The sequence below is a fragment of the Castanea sativa genome, chromosome 7 (assembly GCF_040712315.1).
Source record: "Castanea sativa cultivar Marrone di Chiusa Pesio chromosome 7, ASM4071231v1".
Lineage (NCBI taxonomy): Eukaryota > Viridiplantae > Streptophyta > Magnoliopsida > Fagales > Fagaceae > Castanea > Castanea sativa.
In genome coordinates this window covers 4857518-4879646 of record NC_134019.1, presented here as the reverse complement: position 1 = coordinate 4879646, position 22129 = coordinate 4857518, and the positions used below count along the sequence as shown (strand labels likewise).

Below are 22129 nucleotides of genomic sequence, written 5' to 3'. Positions count from 1 at the left end.
TGAGTATTCTTCTCATTGAGGAATTGGATATAGACAATATGCCAAAAATAAAACATGACTGTAGGGTTTTTTACTTTTTTAATTAATTATTTATTTATTTAATATTACAAGAAAGAGGAGAGCTGGACAATGTCAATGATCCAAGAGGCTCCTTGCAAAACATGATTCTAATTACTAGACATATGAGAGAGAGAGAGAGAGAGAGAGAGAGGAAACAAAAAACAAGCAGCAAACCAACCAAAACATTGAAAATCAAATGATATCCACTTATCATCAATAAGTTAAAATACTTTACTCATACATTCTATATGTTTTTGCCAATGTCAAGGCTATAATGAAACCCAGCTATTTGAGTTGTGGAAGACTACAATGAATTTCAACTTAAGACGTTAGCTAGTACTTCTACAACATAAGGATCATGGTGGAAACATATTGGTTGCCCTTGTATACTTCCAATAAAAAAGTTATGAATGCCGTAACTAAGATCATGAGAAATATCTCCACAAATTGCTTTGAGCCTTCTATTTACACCTAGTCTTGAACTACTTTAACTAGTATTTGGAGAGCTTTTGTTAGACAATTGTAGAATTGGCCCTAAGCTATACTTACGCTGTACTTGCAAACACATGTATTGGGAGCGAATGTAAATAGGTGAAAATAAATCTTGATATGGAAAATTTTAGAGCACACCAAATAAATTTAGAAATATATGTTGAAAACCTTATCAACGTTCATTCCTCAAAAAGATACTAAAAATGTTGTCAATCCAGTATTAGATACATAAGTCTAAAAGTTTACTAGTTGGTCAAAAGTGAACTACTTCACAGTAGACAGCAATGTTTAGCAGCTATTAGAGCATCCACAGTAGATGTTGCAAATAAAATGCCATTTTGCAACACCAAAACCCTACTTTATTATTTTAACACATCATTTTACAACATCCCATTTATCAGATGTTGTAAAATTTAATTCTATACATTAAATTAATATTTACTACACAATAAAATAATATATTATCTCTGCCTATTATCATCAACGACGGCAACTACATCAACGCCGATGAACAACAGCAACAACATCAACAGCAATAACACCAACAAACCAACAACATCAACAACAACAACACCAACAACACCAGCAAATTCCAAATCCAAAAACCTCAAAAAAAGAAGAAAAAAAACTCAAATAGACCCAAACTCAAACAATGATCGGAAGGTTGGCGGTAAGGGCTGTGGATGTCGGTGGCGAGCGTTGGAGCATGAGGCGGCGAGATCGGCAGGGAGGAGCTGACGAGGCGAGATCGGCGGCAGGGAGGAGCTGAAGAGGCGAGATCGAGATCGAGATCAATAGGGAGGAGCTGACGAGGCGAGATCGGCGGGGAGGAGCTGACGAGGCGAGATCGGCGGTAGGGAGGAGCTGACGAGGCGAGATCGAGATTGGCAGGGAAGATTTTTGGGTTTGATTTAAGGTGCAAAGTGGGAGAGAGAGATTTTTGGGTTTGATCTGATCTGAAGAGGGAGAGAGAGACCGGTTGGGAGAGAGAGAGAGTGAGACAGATTGTGAGGAGAGAGAAAAAAATCAATTAAAGAAGTGAGAGGAGAGAAAACTCAAATAAAAAATAATAAACACATTTGCCACATTTATCTGTACAGTGGCAAAAATGCAACATTACTGTTCACCGTTGCATAATTATGGCACATTTGACACATTTGATAATGCTCCGCTTTTGTGTTTGGTGTGCCAAATATTTGGCATTTGACACATTTACAACGTCTGCTACGGATGCTCTTACAAAATGACTGCAGTGTACCTGTGGTGCCGCCAAGGAATGGCGTTACAAACTCCCATCAAGAACACTAGCGGTGTGGTGCGTGGACTAACATGGTAAGCGGCCCAATTTGGACTGTACACAGTATACTAATTTTTTTTTTCTTTTTTTTTTCGTTTCTTCTTTTTTGTGTGTGTTTGTATAGGCTGTTAATTCGGAATTTATTAAAGGTGAATGGGGAGTTTTGGAGGAACGTGGGCTAATTAATGGGCTAGATGGTGGATTTTTTTTTTTTTTACAAAATTTCATTTTTGATTTTTTTAATTTGATTTTTTTTTCTTTTTGCCAAGTTATAATTTTTGGTTAAACATTTACTATATTAGATTAAAATTTTGAGTAGCCCATTCTAAATTTTGAGAGAGCAAATTCTCAAGGGGGGCCTGTAAATACATTTTTGTGTAATTTTTAGAATTATTACCAAGTGTAAAGGAAGATTAGTAGAAATTTTCAAAAAAGTAAGAGGTGCCTATCTCATTGTTTAAAAATCAAGACAGAATATTGACAAATGGACAGAAGTCTTAGGTGGCTAATAAAGTGTGGTTAGACGAAATATAGAGTACTGAATATTATACAATTAATCTGTCAAGTTTCCCTTGTGTTTTCGGTTTCTCATGGATTGTCAAAAGGGAAGATCGTTAACATCATGTGTCTATGAATGTTGGAAAACTATTCCCAAAATATGTCCAAATATAACTTAAGTTGTAAATATTTAGGTGGTGTTTGGTATGAGAGAATTCACATTAACTTCCAGCATCCCGATTCTTTGTGTGAAGTTTATTTTGCAATTTGAATGCCTGAAAATCTAATGATTTTTATGTTTGCTGATTTAACTATTAGATTCTTGTGAATATGAGATTCTTATGTTTGGCTTATTCATAAGAACCTTAAAGGATTTTTTTTTCTCATACTATCCTTAGATTTATAAAATCAACATCAAATATTTTTGTTATTAATTTCCACCAAATATATAATAACAAAAAAATATAAATTATAAATTTTGTTAGGTTCTAAGTACTTAGGAACTAATGTATTAGAATTCTAATATGTATTGTTGGCAAACCATGATCAAAACAGGTGTCTAGTTATGTTTTAGACTTGCTCAAAGTATGTGATTTATGTAAAGTTAGAATCGAGTTAACTGCAGAAATTACTGTGCATTTCTGCTTGACTCGATTGATCGAGAATTAGACTCGACCGATCGAAAGTCGTGCAGATTGTTTTTTCTGCAGATTTTCCAACTCAGCCCTAAGCCCATATGATGTGTAGGGTTTTATGTTTTACCCTAGGTATAAAAAGCAAACCCTAGTCATGTTTTTGAGGTTGCTCATATTGTTGTTTGTGTGAATCTCTTGTGAGATCAGAGAGGTGCTTGCCTTCACACAAGCTTAGGATTATCAAGAAGAAGATTTCTTCAAGAACTTGATGATCATTCAGTTGCTGCCATAAGAGCTTAAAGATACACAAGCGGGGGTGCTTGTACTTGCTGGAGAATCCAAGAAAGAAAGAGTCCGTAGTCTCAGAGCTTGCGCGTCGTCGTGTCAGTAAGTTCTACTGGTGGGTAGCAATAGAATGTTAGTAGTCTAAGTCGCTATTGTACACTTCGATTCTTTCATAATAGATTTAGGTTTACCTTGAGGATAGCTAGGTTAAATCCTCTCCAACTTTTTTACCGGTTTGGTTTTCCTAGGTCATCATATCTTTGTGTTTTTTATATTCCGCACTTTGCATTGATATGATTATATGATTGTGTTAACCTAGATTCAGAATTTGGACTAAGTAATAACTTGGCTTACTAACTAGATTAATCCAATTGTGGTTTAAGGGGTCTAAATAAACTCTACAAATTTTGACAAATTCATTAAAACTATAGTCTAACATTTCAAAATGGCATGTATAATACAAAAATAACTATTAGAAATTGTGTTCTTTATGGAAATCATAACATCTTGTTTTGATTATAAAAATAAATATTTTATTTTATTTTAGCATCTAACCAATTCCAAATAGGGGATATAAATTTTTTATTTTATTTTAGCAATTATGTTGTTGTGGCGGGAAGAGATAAAAACAAAAAAAAATAGATATTGATGATTTGTTTCATGTTTTATTTCCATTGGTTAAACGATAAGGGGAAAATGGTAAAATTTTCAATTTATAACAAATGTAATTTCTTTTAAATTTGGGAATCTTGATACCCACCTATTTTAAAGGAAATCCATATTTTTACAAGAAGGGGGTAGAGTGCGAATTCAGAAACCCCTGGCATATAATTGCCTTATATGATTTGCAACCAAATATGGGAATATTTCAACATTCTTAGGAATCATAAAACATTACCCCATACCAAACACCATCTTAATGTCTTGTTAGCTAATTGAATATCACATTCTAAACCATAAGAAGATGCTCAAGAATTACTCAAGAAGCTATTAAGTTTGCTAGTTTCCTCAACTGTAGCTCGATTGATCGAAGTTCATAATAGCATGCATGATCCATGCATCGACACTAGTCGATTGGTTGAACCTTGAGAAAATTGAGTTCTTAGATTAGGCCCATGATGACCTTGGCCATGGGATTCATGCCATAAGGTTCCAAAAAGTACAAAAGTTCATCTCAGGTCATCATAATGACAAAGAAAACATAGAGAGAACAGAAGATATTGTTGCAACTGTGTCCACCGAGGGTTTTGTTCCAAGCATCATCTCTGACATCATATTGAAGATATTGAGGTGTTTATAATCAACCTGTAGGAGACAACTTCACCAATAAAGTTGTTATTGTAGTGTTAAACATAGATTGGGTCTTTGTGCATTGTAAATATTCACAAATTTGAAGAGTTAAACTAGTTTAGAGTTGTGTGTGGCCACGTGAGTAAATTCTTCTTTGAGTAGTATTTCTAGGATTGAGTTATATTCTTATTGTTGTACTTCCATTCTACTCTTTTGAATTCTTCTGTTTGGTGGTGATCAATAAACCCATGAAGGGTTTTCATATCACTATCTCCTTTCATAACCATCATATCATTGTATCAAATTTATTTTCAAATACATTATTTAATTATGATATGATTGTGCCAACTATTCACTAAATTAGAATCCATTGCATAATCAATTTTATTAATCAAGTTGGCTAATTTGGATTAGAAGAAATCAATCAAAGTCTAAATTTTCTAAAAATATTCAAATTATGATGTGTGAGAAATTGTTATAAATATTATCTCCTCTTCAAGGAATTAGATCAACTCACCAAATCAATTAAAATTGTGGACCTCTTACCATGGTTCATATTCACTACAGTTTATTTTAGATAAAAATATATATTTACAAGTATATAGCTAATTCTCACAGCCACAATTGCGATATCAGTTCACTAAAATTGTTTATGTAGTTTATTTATTTAATGTTCATATTTTTCCACCATACATATATCATTAATTTTATTGCATTTCATATTACCAATGGCTTTAGTAAGACTTAGAATAGAACCAAAATTTTGTCAAAAGTTCGATATCTAGGACCAAATAAGAAAGAATGTGATAATGCAAAAAATCGTCAATTGTGCTCTCGTCTATACAGATGGACGATGACAAGCTACTCCGTTATTCACTTTGCAAAGAAGACTACGAAGGGATAAAAAAAATTAAAATAAAAAATAAAAAGAACATCGGTGTGGTGTTGGCCAAGGTCCCTCCAATGGTCAAGTTAGCTAGATTGGAATGAAAAGATTCACTTGCTAAAATCAAACAGAGAGTAAAATGGCCAATAATTGTGAGTATGAAAATGGGTACCCTTTCTCTTCCTGTTGTGTGGGTCGAGAGACATTGGTCATAAGTATTAGGCTTTTATTGCCTTCAACAATAATTCGTTCATTGGAGTTCATACGTTACTCTTCAGCTATCACTTATATTTAATGCCATTTATGAGTTCGTCAATCTGTCTAATGGATGACTATTACAAATTTACACTCATCAGAATGAAATTATGCAAAGCAACTCCAAAAATAACAATAAAGATGTATATCATTGCAAAGACAAATAGCAGGCCCTCACTAATATTGAAAGGTTTACAAGGACCAAATTTTGAGTTAATTTCTTGTGTGTTCAATGTAAATCTTCAACACACACATGTAGACGCTAAAATTTACAACTCAATTCAATAAATAAGGTTTTGGATACGGGTTTGCCAAAACTGAAAATGAATTTACCCTAACAAAGTGGAGTGATGAGTTGATGCCTTGGCCATCCTGTAAGTAATCCTAGTAAAAATTCCATTCATTGAAACTAAAGAAGGACTCAAGATTTTAAACTAGCCGGGAGCCGGAGTATAAATAAAAAAAAATAAAATAAAAAACTCCAAGCAAGTATCCATATAGTATTAAAATATTATAAATACTTAAAATCATTGTCTCTAAATATATTAAGATGCAATCATTTACCAACAAAGACAAACAAAAAATAATAATAATAATAATAATAATGTTTTTCCAATAGATAAGTTTAAAGCTAGACTTGTTGCAAAAGGCTTTAAACAAAAAGCTGATCTTGATTTCTTTGATACATTTTCTCCGATAACAAGAATTACATCCCTTAGATTGTTAATTGATATTGCTACAATTTTTTATTTGAAAATTCATCAAATGGATGTAAAAACTGTTTTTCTAAATGGGAACCTAGAGAAATAGATTTATATGGATCAATCCAAATGCTTTATAGAGCCTGGACAAGAAAGCAAGGTATGTAAGCCAACTAAATCCCTATATGGCTTAAAACAAGCACCTAAACAGTGGCATGAAAATTTTGATTCCTACATGATTGAGAATGGTTATAAATCAAATGAATATGATAAATGTATTTATTCTAAATCATGGAATAATTTACATGTTATTATTAGCCTCTATGTGGATGATACGTTGATTTTTGGCTCAAATATGCATGTTATAAATGAGACAAAAAATATGCTTAAAAGCCATTTTGATATGAAAGATCTTGGTGAGGCTAATTTTATTTTGGGCATGAAAATTACAAAAGCATGTGATGGAATATATCTTGATCAATCACATTATGTTGAGAAAATATTAAGAAAATATAATTTTCATGATCACAAAAGTGTAGCTACTCCTTTTGATTCTAGTGTTCATTTATTTCCTGTGAATAATGATGATGAGATTTTTAATCAAAAGGATTATGCTAGCATCATTGGTAGTTTGCGTTATGCTACTGATTGTACTAGACTTGACATTGCATATGCAGTAGGAGTGCTAAGTAGATTTACTAGCAAGCCTAGTAAAGATCGTTGGTTAGCTATTGAGCAAGTCATGAGATATTTAATTGGTACCAAAAGTTATAGCTTATTTTTTAAAAAGTACCCTGCTATGATTGAAGGTTTTAGTGATGCCGATCGGAATACTTTGTCAGGTGATTCTCTCTCTACCACTGGTTATATTTTTACCTTAGGTAGTGGTGTCATTTGTTGGAAATCTAAATAGCAAACAATAATGGCTAATTCAACAATGGAAGCTGAATTAATAGCATTAGCTTCAGCTAGTGAAAAGGCAAATTGGTTTAAAGATTTGTTATATGAAATTCCACTTTGGGAAAAGCCAATTCCACCTATATTAATTCATTGTGATAGCACTGCTGCAATTGGTAGAGTTAAAAACCATTATTACAATGGTAAATCCAGGCCTATAAGAAGAAAGCACAGTACCGTGCGATCTTATTTGAGTAGTGGCATCATAACTGAGAATTAAATTAAATCTAATGATAATCTTGCAGATCCATTTACCTAGGCCTTGGCAAAAGATAGAGTCTGGAATACATCGAGGGGGATGGGATTAAAGTTCATAGAATCATGAGCCATGTATAAGGATACCTAAGCCAAAGACCAAAGATCCTGAGAATTGGATTTAATGGGAAAAATAAATCATACGATAGTCGTAAGAAATGAACAATTTATTTTGTTAATTATTTATTTTGTAAATAATTTTTTAATTATTCATCCCTATGATGTGAGTGCATTTATCCTGTAATGTGGAGAGGTTGAGTAAAAAACTCTTAATGAAATTTGTAGCTCATATGAGTGGGGTGTCAGAATTACAAAAGCACCCTTGACAAAATTTCACATATGTGAGTGTGGGGGTGGGGCCGCTCCCTATGAGATTTGGACTTAATCTCAAATACACTCATGAAACCGGGATCAGCACATGGCCTTAAAGTGCTAGCCATAAAAGCTCATGTCAACACCTGGGTTGTTATGTGTAAGCAGTGACACTTAATTTTCCTAAAGCAGTCCTAGTTCAAGTCAGAGACCACTACGACTCTGGAGTTGAGATCGTTGTTTTACTAAATGAAGGTTCAATACAGAGCACACCTTCATGATGCATAGTGACCCATCTTTGCCTGGTAATCTCTCTTTAACTAAAAATTTTAATATTAAAATGAGTGGGGGATTGTTGGAGCATTTTAATATTAAATAATTAAAATGAATAAATTCTATAATATAAATGTAAAGATGTGGGAGTGAATGTGGAAGGTGAGGAATTAGTGAAAATATTTAATCCCACATTGAAAAGGAGAGAGACTATTTTGTTCTTTTTAATTGTGGTGATTAATGGGCTAACATGAATTGTCTCAAATATTGGGCCAAATACGTGCGCAAGGGGGAGGTGAAGGGTGAAGGTGTCAAATTTAAAAATGAATCAGCACCTTGGATCCTTCTACTTGACAGCCCATTCAGAGTAATTACCATATCCGTTGGAGAGTAAATGGCTCAAATTAATATTCCATTTTTATTATGGAAAATAATGAGCCATTTCAGAAACTCCTTATTTTACCATTAATTGTGTAACTCTAACTCATCAGAATAATATCCAACAATTAATCTTGTAACACCCACTATATCAGAATAATGGACCTAATTAATCAGATTAATTTGGGTAGTTATTTCATGAGGCCCATTGAGCCTATAAATAGACACATTCAGACGCAATCTAAGTTACTGCAATATACACACAAAAGTAGAGAGATTCTTGGCAAGGAAGGGTGTTCTTTCTGGTGGAGTTTTGGGCTTGAACACTTTGTGCAAAGGTTGTTCTAACCATATGACACTTGTTGGACTGTTTTAGGCCCCTTAATGCAATATGTTTAACCAAATATTAAGTCAAGTTGATTAACAAGTTTGTTAATTAAAACTATATATATATAAATTAGTAGCTAGGATCTAACATGCTTCTTGTAAAGTTTTAGGCCCCTTAATGCAATATGTTTAACCTAATATTAAGTCCAGTTGATTAACAAGTTTGTAAATTAAAACTAGGATAAACAAATATGTGTAAAACAAATATAATGTAGAAATTAAAGTAAAGAACACAATGATCTAATGACCCTGGAAAACCAAACTGGTATAAAATCTAGTGAGGATTTAACCTATCTATCCTCAAGGTAAAACAGATCCACTATGAAAAAATTGAAGTTTGTACAATAGAACTTAGACCACTAACATCCTATTGTTACCTCGAGTAGAAAACTTACTACCACAGCCACGTGACAGCTACAAGTCCACAGACGACTTCTTTCTTTGATCCACTGCAACCACAAATTCTCCTACTTGTGACTTTGAGACTCCACTCAAAGGTTTCAGATCTTCTTTAAGTTTTTTATGCCGCAACTGAAGCGATCACCAAGTTCTTGACATGAATCTTGATCTTAATAAGTCTAAGTGTGTATGAAGGTAAACACTTCTAAATCTCACAACAGATTCAACACACAGCACATCAAAGACTTATAAAACGTAGCTAGGGTTTTTCTTTTTATATGTAAAGAAAAACATAAAACCCTACATGTCAAACGAACTTGGGCTGAATTGGAAATTCTGCAGAAAATTAATTCTGCATGATTCTCGATCGATCGAATCTAATTTTCAATCGATCAAGCCTTGCAGAATTTTTCCACTATGTTTTGAGCAAGCCTAAACATAGACTCTATGTTTTGATCATGGTTTGTCAACACATTACACTTTGAAGTTCTAATACATTAGTCCCTAAGGTCTTAGAACCTAACACTTCTGAAAGAATTTTTAACAATTATTTAAAAACAAATTAATAATATTTTTGTTATAAAAATATTTTATAAGCTTTGAAGATAAAATTTATATATATAATTAATTAATTAATTCATTTTTTTTTATATAAGCTTTGAAAATAAAGTGTGTATATATATATATATATAAAAAAATTAATTCATTCATTCATTCATTAATATACACACACACACACGTATATCTACCATACATGTGTCCTAATTTTTCAAAAATTGTCATGCCACCATGTTGTACTCGTACTTGTGTGAGTATCCGTGTCCATGCTTCCTAAAACATCATGAATCATGCCTCCATGTTTCAAGCAATCTTTGCCCATTATAGTTTTGATTACATAGAACAAGACACAGTTTTCCTTGATTAAGAACTATGGAAGAGTTTAAGAGCTAGAGTGTTTTTTCCGTCGTCCACCGAAGGAGGTTGCACCCCCTGCATGTAACCTAACCCCATTATACATGCGTGAACCTTGCATTGGGAGAAAATTTAACCAAATTTGTTGAGTAAATGAAACATCTGGGAATGAACTAGGTCACCATTGTTTTTCTTGAATAACTAACCAAATCTAATGTAAAACTAAACCATGAGTTTAACTTTAACACCATTTATTTCTTGAGTATTCTTCTCATTGAAGAATCGGATATGGACAATTTGCCATAAAATAAAACATGACTGTGGGGTTTTTTTATTTATTATTATTTATTTATTTTACCTTACAAGAAAGAGGAGAGTGAGAATTCAAAGCCATGTTCAACCCGTGGAAAGAGATGGACATTGTCAATGATCCAAGAGGCTCGTTGCAAAATATGATCCTAGTTACTAGAAAAATAGGGGGGAGAGAGAGAGAGAGAGAGAGATGAAACAAAAAAACAATGTAGCAAACAAACCAAAATATTGAAATTCAAATAGCCTCCACTTATTATCAATACATTAAAATACTTTGCTTAAACATTTTATACGTTTTTGCCAATGTTAAGTATAATAAAGAAACATAGCTATTTGTGTTTTGGACTACATTCAATTTCAACATAAGACTCGAGTGCTCCTACAGCAAAAGGATCACGATAGCAACATATTAGTTGCCCTTGTGTGCTTCCAATAAAAGCTATGAATGCCAAAATTAAGATTGAGAGATATCGTCACAAATTGCTTTGAGCCTTCCATTTACGCTTGTCTTGAACTTCTTCAACTAGAATTTGGAGAGCTTTTGCTAGACAATCGTGGAATTGGCCCTAAGCTATACTTACATAGTACTTGCAAACACATGTATTGGGAGCAAATCTAAATAGTGGAAAATAAATCTTGATTTGGAAATTTTAGAGCACATCAAACAAATCTAGAAAGATATGTTGAAAAAGTCATGGTTTAAAAAAAACAAATGGTCAAAGAACTGAAAAAGAGACCGATTCTCAGTTTTGGCTGGACCGATTTTGGGTTCGATTTTTTACTCAACCAACCGGTTTGATTGAGTAAAACTTAATTCATTAGTACATATTTAAGTTGTTTCTAAAAATGTTAGTACATTTGTATTTGTATTTGTATTTGTATTTTTTTACTTTTTTTTTTGAGAATCAAGTACATTGTTGTATCTCCTTGTAATTGTACAATATTTAGCCAATACATAGTGTTAATGAATTGACAACTCCTTGTTTGGTAAGATCTCATTCTTTAAAATATAGGATATTGGTTAATTAAAAAATCAAGACAGGAAAAGGACAAAAGGACAAAATTATAGGCTAATAAAGTGTGGTTAGACGAAATATAGATTACTAAATACACTACAAGAAAAGAGTCTACTAGTAAGGGTAAAATGTCCTCGTAAAAATTCAAATATCGTTGTAAAAGATTATTAAAGAAGGCATATGGCCTTCGAAGGCCGTCATATTTGTTCTTGTTGCTAAAAGAGATTTTGCGACCATACCTTCACAAATAGATAATTTACAAGGGCAATTCACTGTCGTTATTGAACAAATTTGCCCTCACAAATATATTACCAAACGACGAGAAAAGTCGACGACTTATTTTTAGCAAGGGGAAACAGTCATCGTTAACAACTATTTGTGAGGACCTTCATACCCTCACAATTAATTATTTGCGAATTCTAAATTGACAACATACTTTTTAGAGACAAATAGTGTCGTCGCTAAAATTTATTTGTGATGGCTTTTGACCCCTCACAATTAATTAGAAATAATAGTGATAACGTTAAGCTGCCACTTAAAACATTTTTGCATGGGGTTAAGTGGCATCACTATTCTATAAATTGCGAGGGACTTTGTCGTCACTATAAAGTTATTTATAACCAAATTTTTATGTCAGTGATAATATTTTATATAATATTTTAAATATTTTTTTTTTTTTTTTTTTTTTTTGTTTAACTATCCTGTTACAATAGTACAATGATTACTAAAAATTGATCCATTGAAACATGAAAATTCTTATAAGTTCAAACTTTAAAATATGGAATATACAAAAAAATCTTGAAATTAAATCATGACATAAAAATATTGTTTAAACAATTAGAATTATGAAAAGATCTATATTAGTTTTCCTCTAGGTCACCCTCCAAGTTGCTTTCAACCTCCATTGTTTAAGTTGTCCTCTTCATCTCTGCTAGTACCATCCTTAAAAAATATATATAAAAAAAAAAGCATTAAACATGAGTTAAAATGAAACAATTAATGTAAATTTGTATTTGTATCAATGCCTCAATAAATAAGTACACATATTACTATATCAAATATAATCATATAATATATCATAAACAACAGTAATAACTTTTTTTTTAATTTAACAATAATAATAACTTAATTTGATTACTTAAACCACTATCAAAATTAAATATAAATTAAAATAATATAACAATTATGAAAAATGTAAACCACAAATAATGGTTAGAGAGAGTGCAAGAGAGATAGAGAGAATTTATGACATGTATTTCATTTATACTCACCCTTCATTCTCCATCCATCCATTTATCCATCATCTTTTTCCAATAGGGTGCAGGAATGAAGGAATGATCATTCTTGTAACGATCTTCTTTCTTTGTGAACATTTTAAAAATAGGATTTTTAATGTGAAACATCCAATCAGAATAGTGGTGTTTCACATATTTCACAAATTCCTTTTTAGAGCATACATTAATTGGACCCCTTATATGTTTTGGAACTTTTAGTAGAATTTAATTTCAATATGGTTTACCTTAATACCTTATTTTGTTTCCTTTTATTATCATTCTCTTAGTATAAATTTTTCATTCACTCTTCTATTCTTTACATAATTTTCTCTCACAAAAAATGGGTTATTTCCCACTTTTTCTCCCTCAATTTTTTGGTGGATTTTATTTTTATTTTTATTTTTCTTGCATCTCTATTTTAGCTTGATAAAGTGTTGTATTCTTTAGAATTCTATTTTGGATGATAAAATTTAGTTTTGTGTTTTAAGTTTTTTATTTTTATTTTTTTATCACTTTGATTGTTAAATGTTATCATATTGCATTATAAAGAATCAAAGATAGTATATAAGAATATACTATTACTATATTACATAGAATGATTTGGATAAGTTAGTGTTTACTATTATATATTTTATTTTTACTTTTTTCTCATATAATTTCATTCAACATTTAAATTCAGCCACATCCCCCATATACAGGGGCGGAGGGAGGGGGGGGCGAGGGGGGGCAGGTGCCCCCCTGAAATTTCAATTTTTTTTTACTAGGAAATACCATATTTGGCCCCCCCCCCCCTACCCAAAAAAAAAAAAAAAAAAAAAAAATGCTAGAAAGGAAAAGTAACGTGACTTAATTGAGTTCCTCTTTTCTTTTTTTTTTTCTTTTTTTTTTTTTTTTGACAGAAGTGATAAAACCTTTCCTGCTTTCCTAGTAGTAGTAGACTTCTACCCCTAGAAGTAGTACAATTCTAATGATCTCTATAACAACTTTGCTACACCTACTCGGATTAGAAGTCAGTAGAACTCTGAAAAAAAAAAAGTATATATAATGCAAACAAGGCACGCCTCCCATCAAAAAGAAAAAATTTCTTTTCAATCCAATTCTTTTCTTTGGACCTCAGAGTTTCTGAGGAGTTTTTAAAAGCATTCAAGTTGGGTTTTTAAGTCATATGTTCAAATATTTATAGGTATGCATGCTCTTAATACTTTTGCTTTGATTTTTTTTTTTTTTGAAGAATCAAGTTATATGTTTAAACTGTTTATATTTAGATGGATCTTTTGATTTGACTATTCTTAACTATAAATTTATAATTCAAATTATATGCTTAAACTATTTGTATTTATAATGATCTCTTAATTTGATTATTTTTAATCATAAATTGTAATTTTTTTTCCTTTATTTTAATGATATGACATATATATTTGTAGTTAATTGAGATTATGGAGAATCTTGATCATAATAATGAGTCCGGATCAAATCCTAAACGAACTCGTATCGAAGTGGATGTTGCAAATCTTCCCACGGATCCTGGTTTAAGAATAAAAATTTGTAACTATCATCCTAATGAAAGAGATCAAATTAGAAGGCATTATCTACAAAATAAACCTTGTCAACCAGTTGATCATGATTTTCCACAAAGTCAATTTGGCAAAACAAAGCGTCGATTTAATCCAGTGTGGTTCAAAGACTATCCTAGTTGGTTGGAATATAGCATTACGAAAGATGCTGCATATTGTCTATTTTGTTATCTATTTCGACCTGATACTGGTGATCAAGGAGGGGGAGACTCATTTGTTACTGAAGGATTCAGAAATTGGAAAAAGAAGGAGAAATTACAGAATCACGTTGGGGACCACAACAGTGCACATAATATAGCTCAAAGAAAATGTGAAGCTTTGTTAAACCAGAGACAAAGTATTCAAACAGTTATAAACAAGCAATCGGATGTCGAGAAAAGGGAATATCGAACTCGTTTGAATGCATCAGTGGATTGTATTTGTTTTCTACTACGGCAAGGATTAGCATTTCGTGGCCATGATGAATCTAAAGACTCCAATAATCAAGGAAATTTTCTTGAATTATTACGGTTTCTTGCAAATCACAATGAAGAAATTGATAAGGCAGTCCTCGAAAATGCTCCTGAAAATCATCAAATGACCTCTCCTGATATCCAAAAAGAAATAGCCAATGTTGCAGCCGTTGAGACAATAAATGCTATTATTAAAGATATTGGAGACTCATTATTTGCTATTATAGTTGATGAATCACGTGATATGTCTACTAAAGAACAAATGGCGATTGCTTTGCGTTATGTGGACAAACTGGGACATGTGAATGAGCGCTTTTTAGGCATTACACATGTTAATAATACATCAGCAGTGACACTAAAGAGTGCAATTGAGGAGGTATTTAATAAACATAGCTTAAGCATTAGTAGATTGCGGGGACAAGGCTACGACGGGGCAAGCAACATGCGAGGTGAGTTAAATGGACTAAAAACTCTTATTTTGAAAGATAATCCTTATGCCTATTATGTCCATTGCTTTGCACATCAGCTTCAACTAACATTAGTTGCAGTAGCAAAAAATCACATCCAGATTGCAACCTTTTTTAACTTGGTTGCAAAGGTATTCAATATTGTTGGAGCATCATGCAAACGTCATGATATTCTTCGTGAAAAACGTAATGCTGAAGTTATAGAAGCACTAAAAAATAATGAAATTTCAACTGGTCGTGGCTTGAATCAAGAAATGAGTCTAAAAAGACCTGCAGATACACGTTGGAGTTCTCATTATGGTGCACTTGTTAATATTATTCACATGTTTTCTTCTGTAATTGATGTGATTGAAACTATTATAGAAGATGGTTTAGATTCTGATCAGAGAGCAGAAGCAAATATCTTAATTGGTTTACTCCAAACATTTGAATTCGTGTTTGATTTACATTTGATGAAAGGTGTGCTTGGCATAAGTAATGAGTTGTCACAGGCATTACAACGAAAAGATCAAGATATTGTGAATGCTATGAAGTTGGTTGACATTTCAAAGGAACGTTTACAGGTCATGAGAGATGATGGGTGGAACTCTTTGCTAGAGGAGGTTTCTGCATTTTGTGCAAAAAATAATATTGATGTTCCTGATATGGATGATTTTTATCAATCTCGGCCACGACGAAAAGCTCAAAACATGAAAAATTCACATCATTATCAAGTGGAGCTTTTTTATACTGTTATAGATATGCAACTTCAGGAACTCAATAGTCGTTTTGAAAATTCTGAATTATTACTTTGTGTTGCATGTTTGAACCCAGATAACTTATTTTCAGCATTCAACAAGGAGAAATTAATTCGGCTTGCTCAGTTTTATCCAAGTGATTTTTCAACAGTTCAAGTTTCTTTCTTAGATAACCAACTTGAGACATACATCCATGACATGCGGTCCTCTGAAGAGTTTTCAGAACTTAAAGGAATTGGACAGCTTGCTGAAAAGATGGTAGAAATGAAAAAGAATGTTTCATATCCATTGGTTTACTCATTAGTGACTTTGGCATTGATCTTACCAGTTGCAACAGCTACTGTTGAAAGAGCTTTTTCAGCAATGAACATAATTAAAAATCGATTACGCAATCGAATAGGAGATCAGTGGATGAATGATTGCTTAGTCACATATATTGAGAAAGATATATTCAAGACTATTGAGTGTGAAGAAATTATGCAGCGGTTTCAAAATATGAAAAATCGTCGAGGGCAATTGAGTAAAATAAGCTAGGTGTGAAAAAATAAATTAAAGTTTACATTTTATGTTAGATTCTATATGACAATTACATTATTATATAGTTGTTTACTTATTTTGTTCTTAATATTGATTAATTTTTTTAGATTAATTTTTTACTTCCAATCTTGTCTTTTAATCTTGCCCCCCCTGACCTAAATTCCTGGCTCCGCCACTGCCCATATATATCATTAAATTATTTATATTGCCTCTCCTTTTTAATTTCAAAAAAAATTAAAATATAGTATTTTTCCTAAATTAAATAAATAAAATTGTCCTTATTAAGTGAAGTAATACTAGGGAAACACTCATTCTCACACCCAATGCATCAAAGGAAAAATAAAATACAAAACAAATCAAGTTAGAAACACTAAATTAAAAAAATTAAAAAACTAATAATGCATATTTAATGTCATAGAATCATCATCAAATTTTGGATAACGATAGGTTGCCAATGGAGAGAGAGAGAGATGGTAAAGAAAAAAAACAATACAAAGTAATAAAGAGTAGATTAAGAAAAAAAATCTAGCGTCAATTAGTAACTGTTAATTGGAAAACAAAGAGGTTGTAAGGATAAGTAAAAAATAAAATAGAGATTATTGTGTGAAGAACATTAAAAAATTTACAGTGTAGTAAAATAAACCATTAAATTCACTCAAAAAATTAAATCAATAATTAAATACAATCATAGAACTAAATTTAAATTTAAAACTAATCAAACTCTAACTATGGAACCATATTAATCATAACAAAAAAACAAAAACAAAAAGGATGTTCTCTGACAGTAGTAGATATTACATAAGAAATAAAGTTAGAAAATTTTAAATTTTCTTTTTTGACCTTTCATTTAACCTTATTTATAATATATATATATATATATATATATATATATATTTATATTTATATTTATATAATTTTCATACACTTTTTTTTTTTTTGGATAAGTAACAAAAATTTTATTAATCAAAGAAAAACAGCCAACCTGAGTACATTGGGAATGTACTATGAGGGCACAAATCAAGAACCAAGATTACAACGATCAAGTAAAACAAGAAAGGAAGAACAAGAAAAATGACAAAAGACCACACTCCAATCAAGGAGAGTGTGTAAAAAAAAAGACTTAATCTCTAACATAGAGTGTTCACATCCCTCAAAGTTTCTAGCATTTCTTTCAAGCCAAATACACTATAACAAGCAATGAGGCACAAGTCTCCACAAATCTATGTTTCTATGTCGTCCAAACATACCCTACCAAGACAACTCAATAACCTTGTGAGGCATAACCCAATGAATTCCAAACAAATAAAACACCAACAACCACAACTCACAAGCTATAGGGGCAATGAAGAAGAAGATGATCCACTGACTCCCCACAATTCTTACACATATAGCACCAATCAAGAACTAGCACATGTCATTTGCGAAGGTTATTTGTTGTTAAAATCTTATCTAAGGAAGCAAACCATGAAAAGAAAGCTACCCTTGGAGGGACCTTTGATTGCCATATCATTCTCTAAGGGAAGGATAAGAGAGTAGGAGGGTATACAGAAAGATAGAATTCCCTAACCTCAAAACCTCTACTCCTTGCTGGCTTCCAACAAACCCGATCAGGACCTAATCCACTTACCATCGAAGCGTAGACCAAATCCATAAACAGATCAAAGGATTCTTGTTCCCAATCTTATGGAGGACGACGAAATTTAGCATCCTAATGAATCCTCCCACCAAACCAACACATAACCTCCGCTATTGAAGAATCCTTTGTCATACTAATACAATAAAATTCCGGAAAAGCCTCTTGGAGAGTACGATCTCCACACCAAACATGCTTCCAAAACTTCACTCAAGTACCATCCCCCACATCATACAGAAGGTGTTTAGAAAAATTCATCCAACCACTTCTAATATATCTCCACAAACTAACCCCATAAGCACTGGTCACCTTTTTCGTGCACCAACCACCCCAATCATTCTCATATTTCACCTCAATAACCCTTCTCCATAGAGTATCAGTCTCCATGGCATACCTCCATAACCATTTTCCTAACAAGGTAGAATTACAACTCCTCAATAGTCTAATACCTAACCCTCCAACCTATAGTGGCTTACAAACCTGAGCCCAATTGACTAAGTGTAATTTAGATTCACCACTAATACCACTCCACAGAAAGTCTCTTTGTAACTTCTCCATACGATTTGCCACCTTTCCAGGTAAAGGCAGAAGGGAAAGAAAGTAGGTAAGGAGGAAAGAGAACTTTTAATAAGAGTTACCTTACCCCCCATAGATAGATACAACCTCTTCCACCCTGCTAATCTCCTCTCCATCTTCTCCAAAATCGGATTCCAAATTGACAACTCCTTAAATTTAGCATCCAACGGTAGGCCCAAATATCTCAATGGAAGAAAGGACTGCCTACAACCCAACATCCCTAACAAAACATCCATATTGTGCACCACACCAATAGGAACCAACTCAGATTTCCTTAAGTTAATCCTTAAGCCTGAGACCTCCTCAAATCTAGCCAAAATTGCTCTTAAACTAGCTATTTGCGTAGGATTAGCATCACAAAAAATAAGAGTGTCATCAGCAAATAAAAGATGAGACACCAACATCGAGTTACCAACCGTATTACCTACAGAGAAGCTTGAGAACTGTCTAGAAGTAGCAGCCACATTCAACATACGACTCAAAGCCTCCATAACAATATCAAATAGCCACGAATACAAGAGGTCCCCTTGTCGAATCCCCCTAGAATTTCTAAAGAAATCAGAAGGACTACCATTGATCAGAGTGGAGAATTTAACAGTTGAGATGCAACACATTATCCATTTTCTCCATTTCTCTAAAAACCCACAATGCTGAAGCATATACATTAAAAAACCCCAACTCACATTGTCATACGCCTTCTCCACATCCAACTTACACAACACTCCTGGAACACCCGTCTTCAATTTACTATCAATACATTCTGAAGCAATTAAAAAGGAGTCCAATATCTGTTTACCTTTCACAAATGCATTCTGAGAATCTGAAATAAGCCCATGAGCCACCCTTCGAAGTCGATTAGCCAATACCTTAGCAATAATCTTGTAAATCCCACCAACTAAGCTTAGGCCGAAAATCCTTAATCTTCACAACATCCACCTTTTTGGGAATAAGAGCAAGGAAAAAAAGCATTAAGGCTTTTCTCAAACACAGCTTGATTATGAAAGTTTTGAAACACTGCCATAATTTCAGCCTTCAAAATACACCAGCAAGACTAAAAGAACGCCATAGAAAAGCCATCCAAGCCAGGAGCCTTATCACCCTTAAACTCACTAATCACCCCCAAACACCTCTTCCTCATCAAATGGCCTATCTAGCCAAAGGCCATCTTCCTCCGAGATACAAGAGAACTCCACATCATCTAGTAAAGGTCTATGAGCCATATTTTCAGTATATAGCTGCCTATAAAAATGAGAAATACAACCTGCTATAGCCTCCGGATCTAAAGATAATTCTCCATCCACCATAAGCCTATCAATGGAGTTAAATCTCCTATGAGAGTTGGCTATACGATGGAAGAATTTGGTATTCCTGTCTCCTTCTCTAATACAAAGGACTCTAGACTTTTGCCTCCAATAGATTTCCTCCATCAATGTTGCCTTTTCTAGTTCATACTTTTAAAATCTAATGAACAATGCTACCTCTCATTTAATGTCTTTATTATGCAAATCATCTGTTAATAAATATATGATAATGGTAAGAAGCGTTGCAAATGAGATCACTAAAATATATATATATATATATAAATTAGCCACTATCATTATGGAGTAGTGGTCTATAATTTTACGCATCCAAAGAAATGGAATAAATAGAGTTTTCTTAAGGGTATGAGTAAAGATTCACATTATATATATGTGTGTGTGTGTGTGTGTGTGTGTGTGTGTGAAGGTAAAAAAAAAAAAAATATATATATATATATATATATATATATATATATTTAAGGTTTCTATGAACTTAAAAACTAATGAAAAGACAATGGTTAATAACTAAAATTATAGTATTAATAAAATATTTAATGAGATCATTCTAAAAAAATTATCACGCACAACGTGCGAGTATGCGACTAGTTATAACATAATAACAATAACAATACATATACACATGTAACAAACACTATATTTTCTAATTATTAAATTATATAAAGTTATATTATATACATACATATTTCTTAATTATTATATTATATAAAGTTTTATTATATTTATATTATAAACGCACACATTAACACACACCACAATTCACACAAATAACATTATAACAAAAAAAAAATTTGAAAAATAATGCACACTATTAGTATCACAATTAGTATTAAACATACACTCACACATATATAATATAAATTTATATTAAAGAAAGAGATACTCACAAACATTCACTCTTTACTCTTAGAGTCGGAGATGCCGAGATTGTCAAATAGAGAAGAGAGATAAGATTAGATAAGATTCATGATATTGAGATCAAAGATCAAATCAAAGAGAGAGATTTATGGCCTATATTGTTTGGTTTTTGGAATGGGCAAATTTGTGTTGTTGCTTGATTTTGGGCTGGGCTAATATGTGATTAGAGTGTGCAAGATTTAAATCAGGATGTGTAAAAGTATGATAACAATAAACTAGCAAAAAAATATTTTATATATAGATAATTTTTTTTTCCCAAATAGCCCTAGAACAATATGTAGAAACGCAATGGTACATTACTTCCAATCTTTGCTTGCTGTCGGAGTTCATATTTTCTTCTCTTTTTCTCCAAAAAAAAAAAAAATTCAATTCAATTTTGTGACTCACTTTTCATTACTATTTGTATATTTGTTGTATTTTAAAATTGCTATGGCAATCCAACATGTTCCACAGTTATATTTTTTTTTTCCGCAAAACAAAAAAAGAAAGGAATTTTTTTTTTTCCTAGACGAGCAAGAAAATTTCTCAAAACAAAACACAATTACAAACAAGTCAAAGTAGCTCATAAACTAGCGAAAAACATGCAAAGCTAGAAAAAAAGTTGCAACTCTCTTAGCAAAGCAACAATCCTCTTGACCAGAACCACTAAATCAAACTTGAGATGCATAATTAGAAGCAGCATTTTCCATCCCATATATAGAGGAGAAAATGGGCCAAAAAACCCTGTATGTCAACTTTGTCATTAGTTCAGTCATACTAATTTTTTTTCTTTTTTTTTTTACTTTATTGTTTAGATGATAAATGGTGGGAGTAAGAAAAATAAGATTCAAACCACATGTACAGAGCACAAAAGAATGCCATAACAATTGAGCTATCACTTAAGATAACAGTTATTTTCTTTTTCTTTTATTATTTTTAATTCCCGTACAACCATTCCCTCCCTTCTAAAAAAGTTCTACGTTACCAGATAAATAATAATTAATTCACTTATGTGTGAGCCTAAACTTTCCCTCAATAAGTGATTAATACCATAATCAGTTACCAA

General features: G+C 32.3%; 1 protein-coding gene across 1 annotated transcript; it reads left to right on the top strand.

Moving 5' to 3' along the window:
* The first annotated feature begins 14310 nt into the window (after positions 1-14310).
* Positions 14311-16638, top strand: LOC142643887 (uncharacterized). Its single transcript, XM_075818610.1, has one exon. It carries the CDS (start codon positions 14311-14313, stop codon positions 16636-16638), a length of 2328 nt encoding a protein of 775 aa, XP_075674725.1.
* The last annotated feature ends 5491 nt before the right edge of the window (positions 16639-22129 follow it).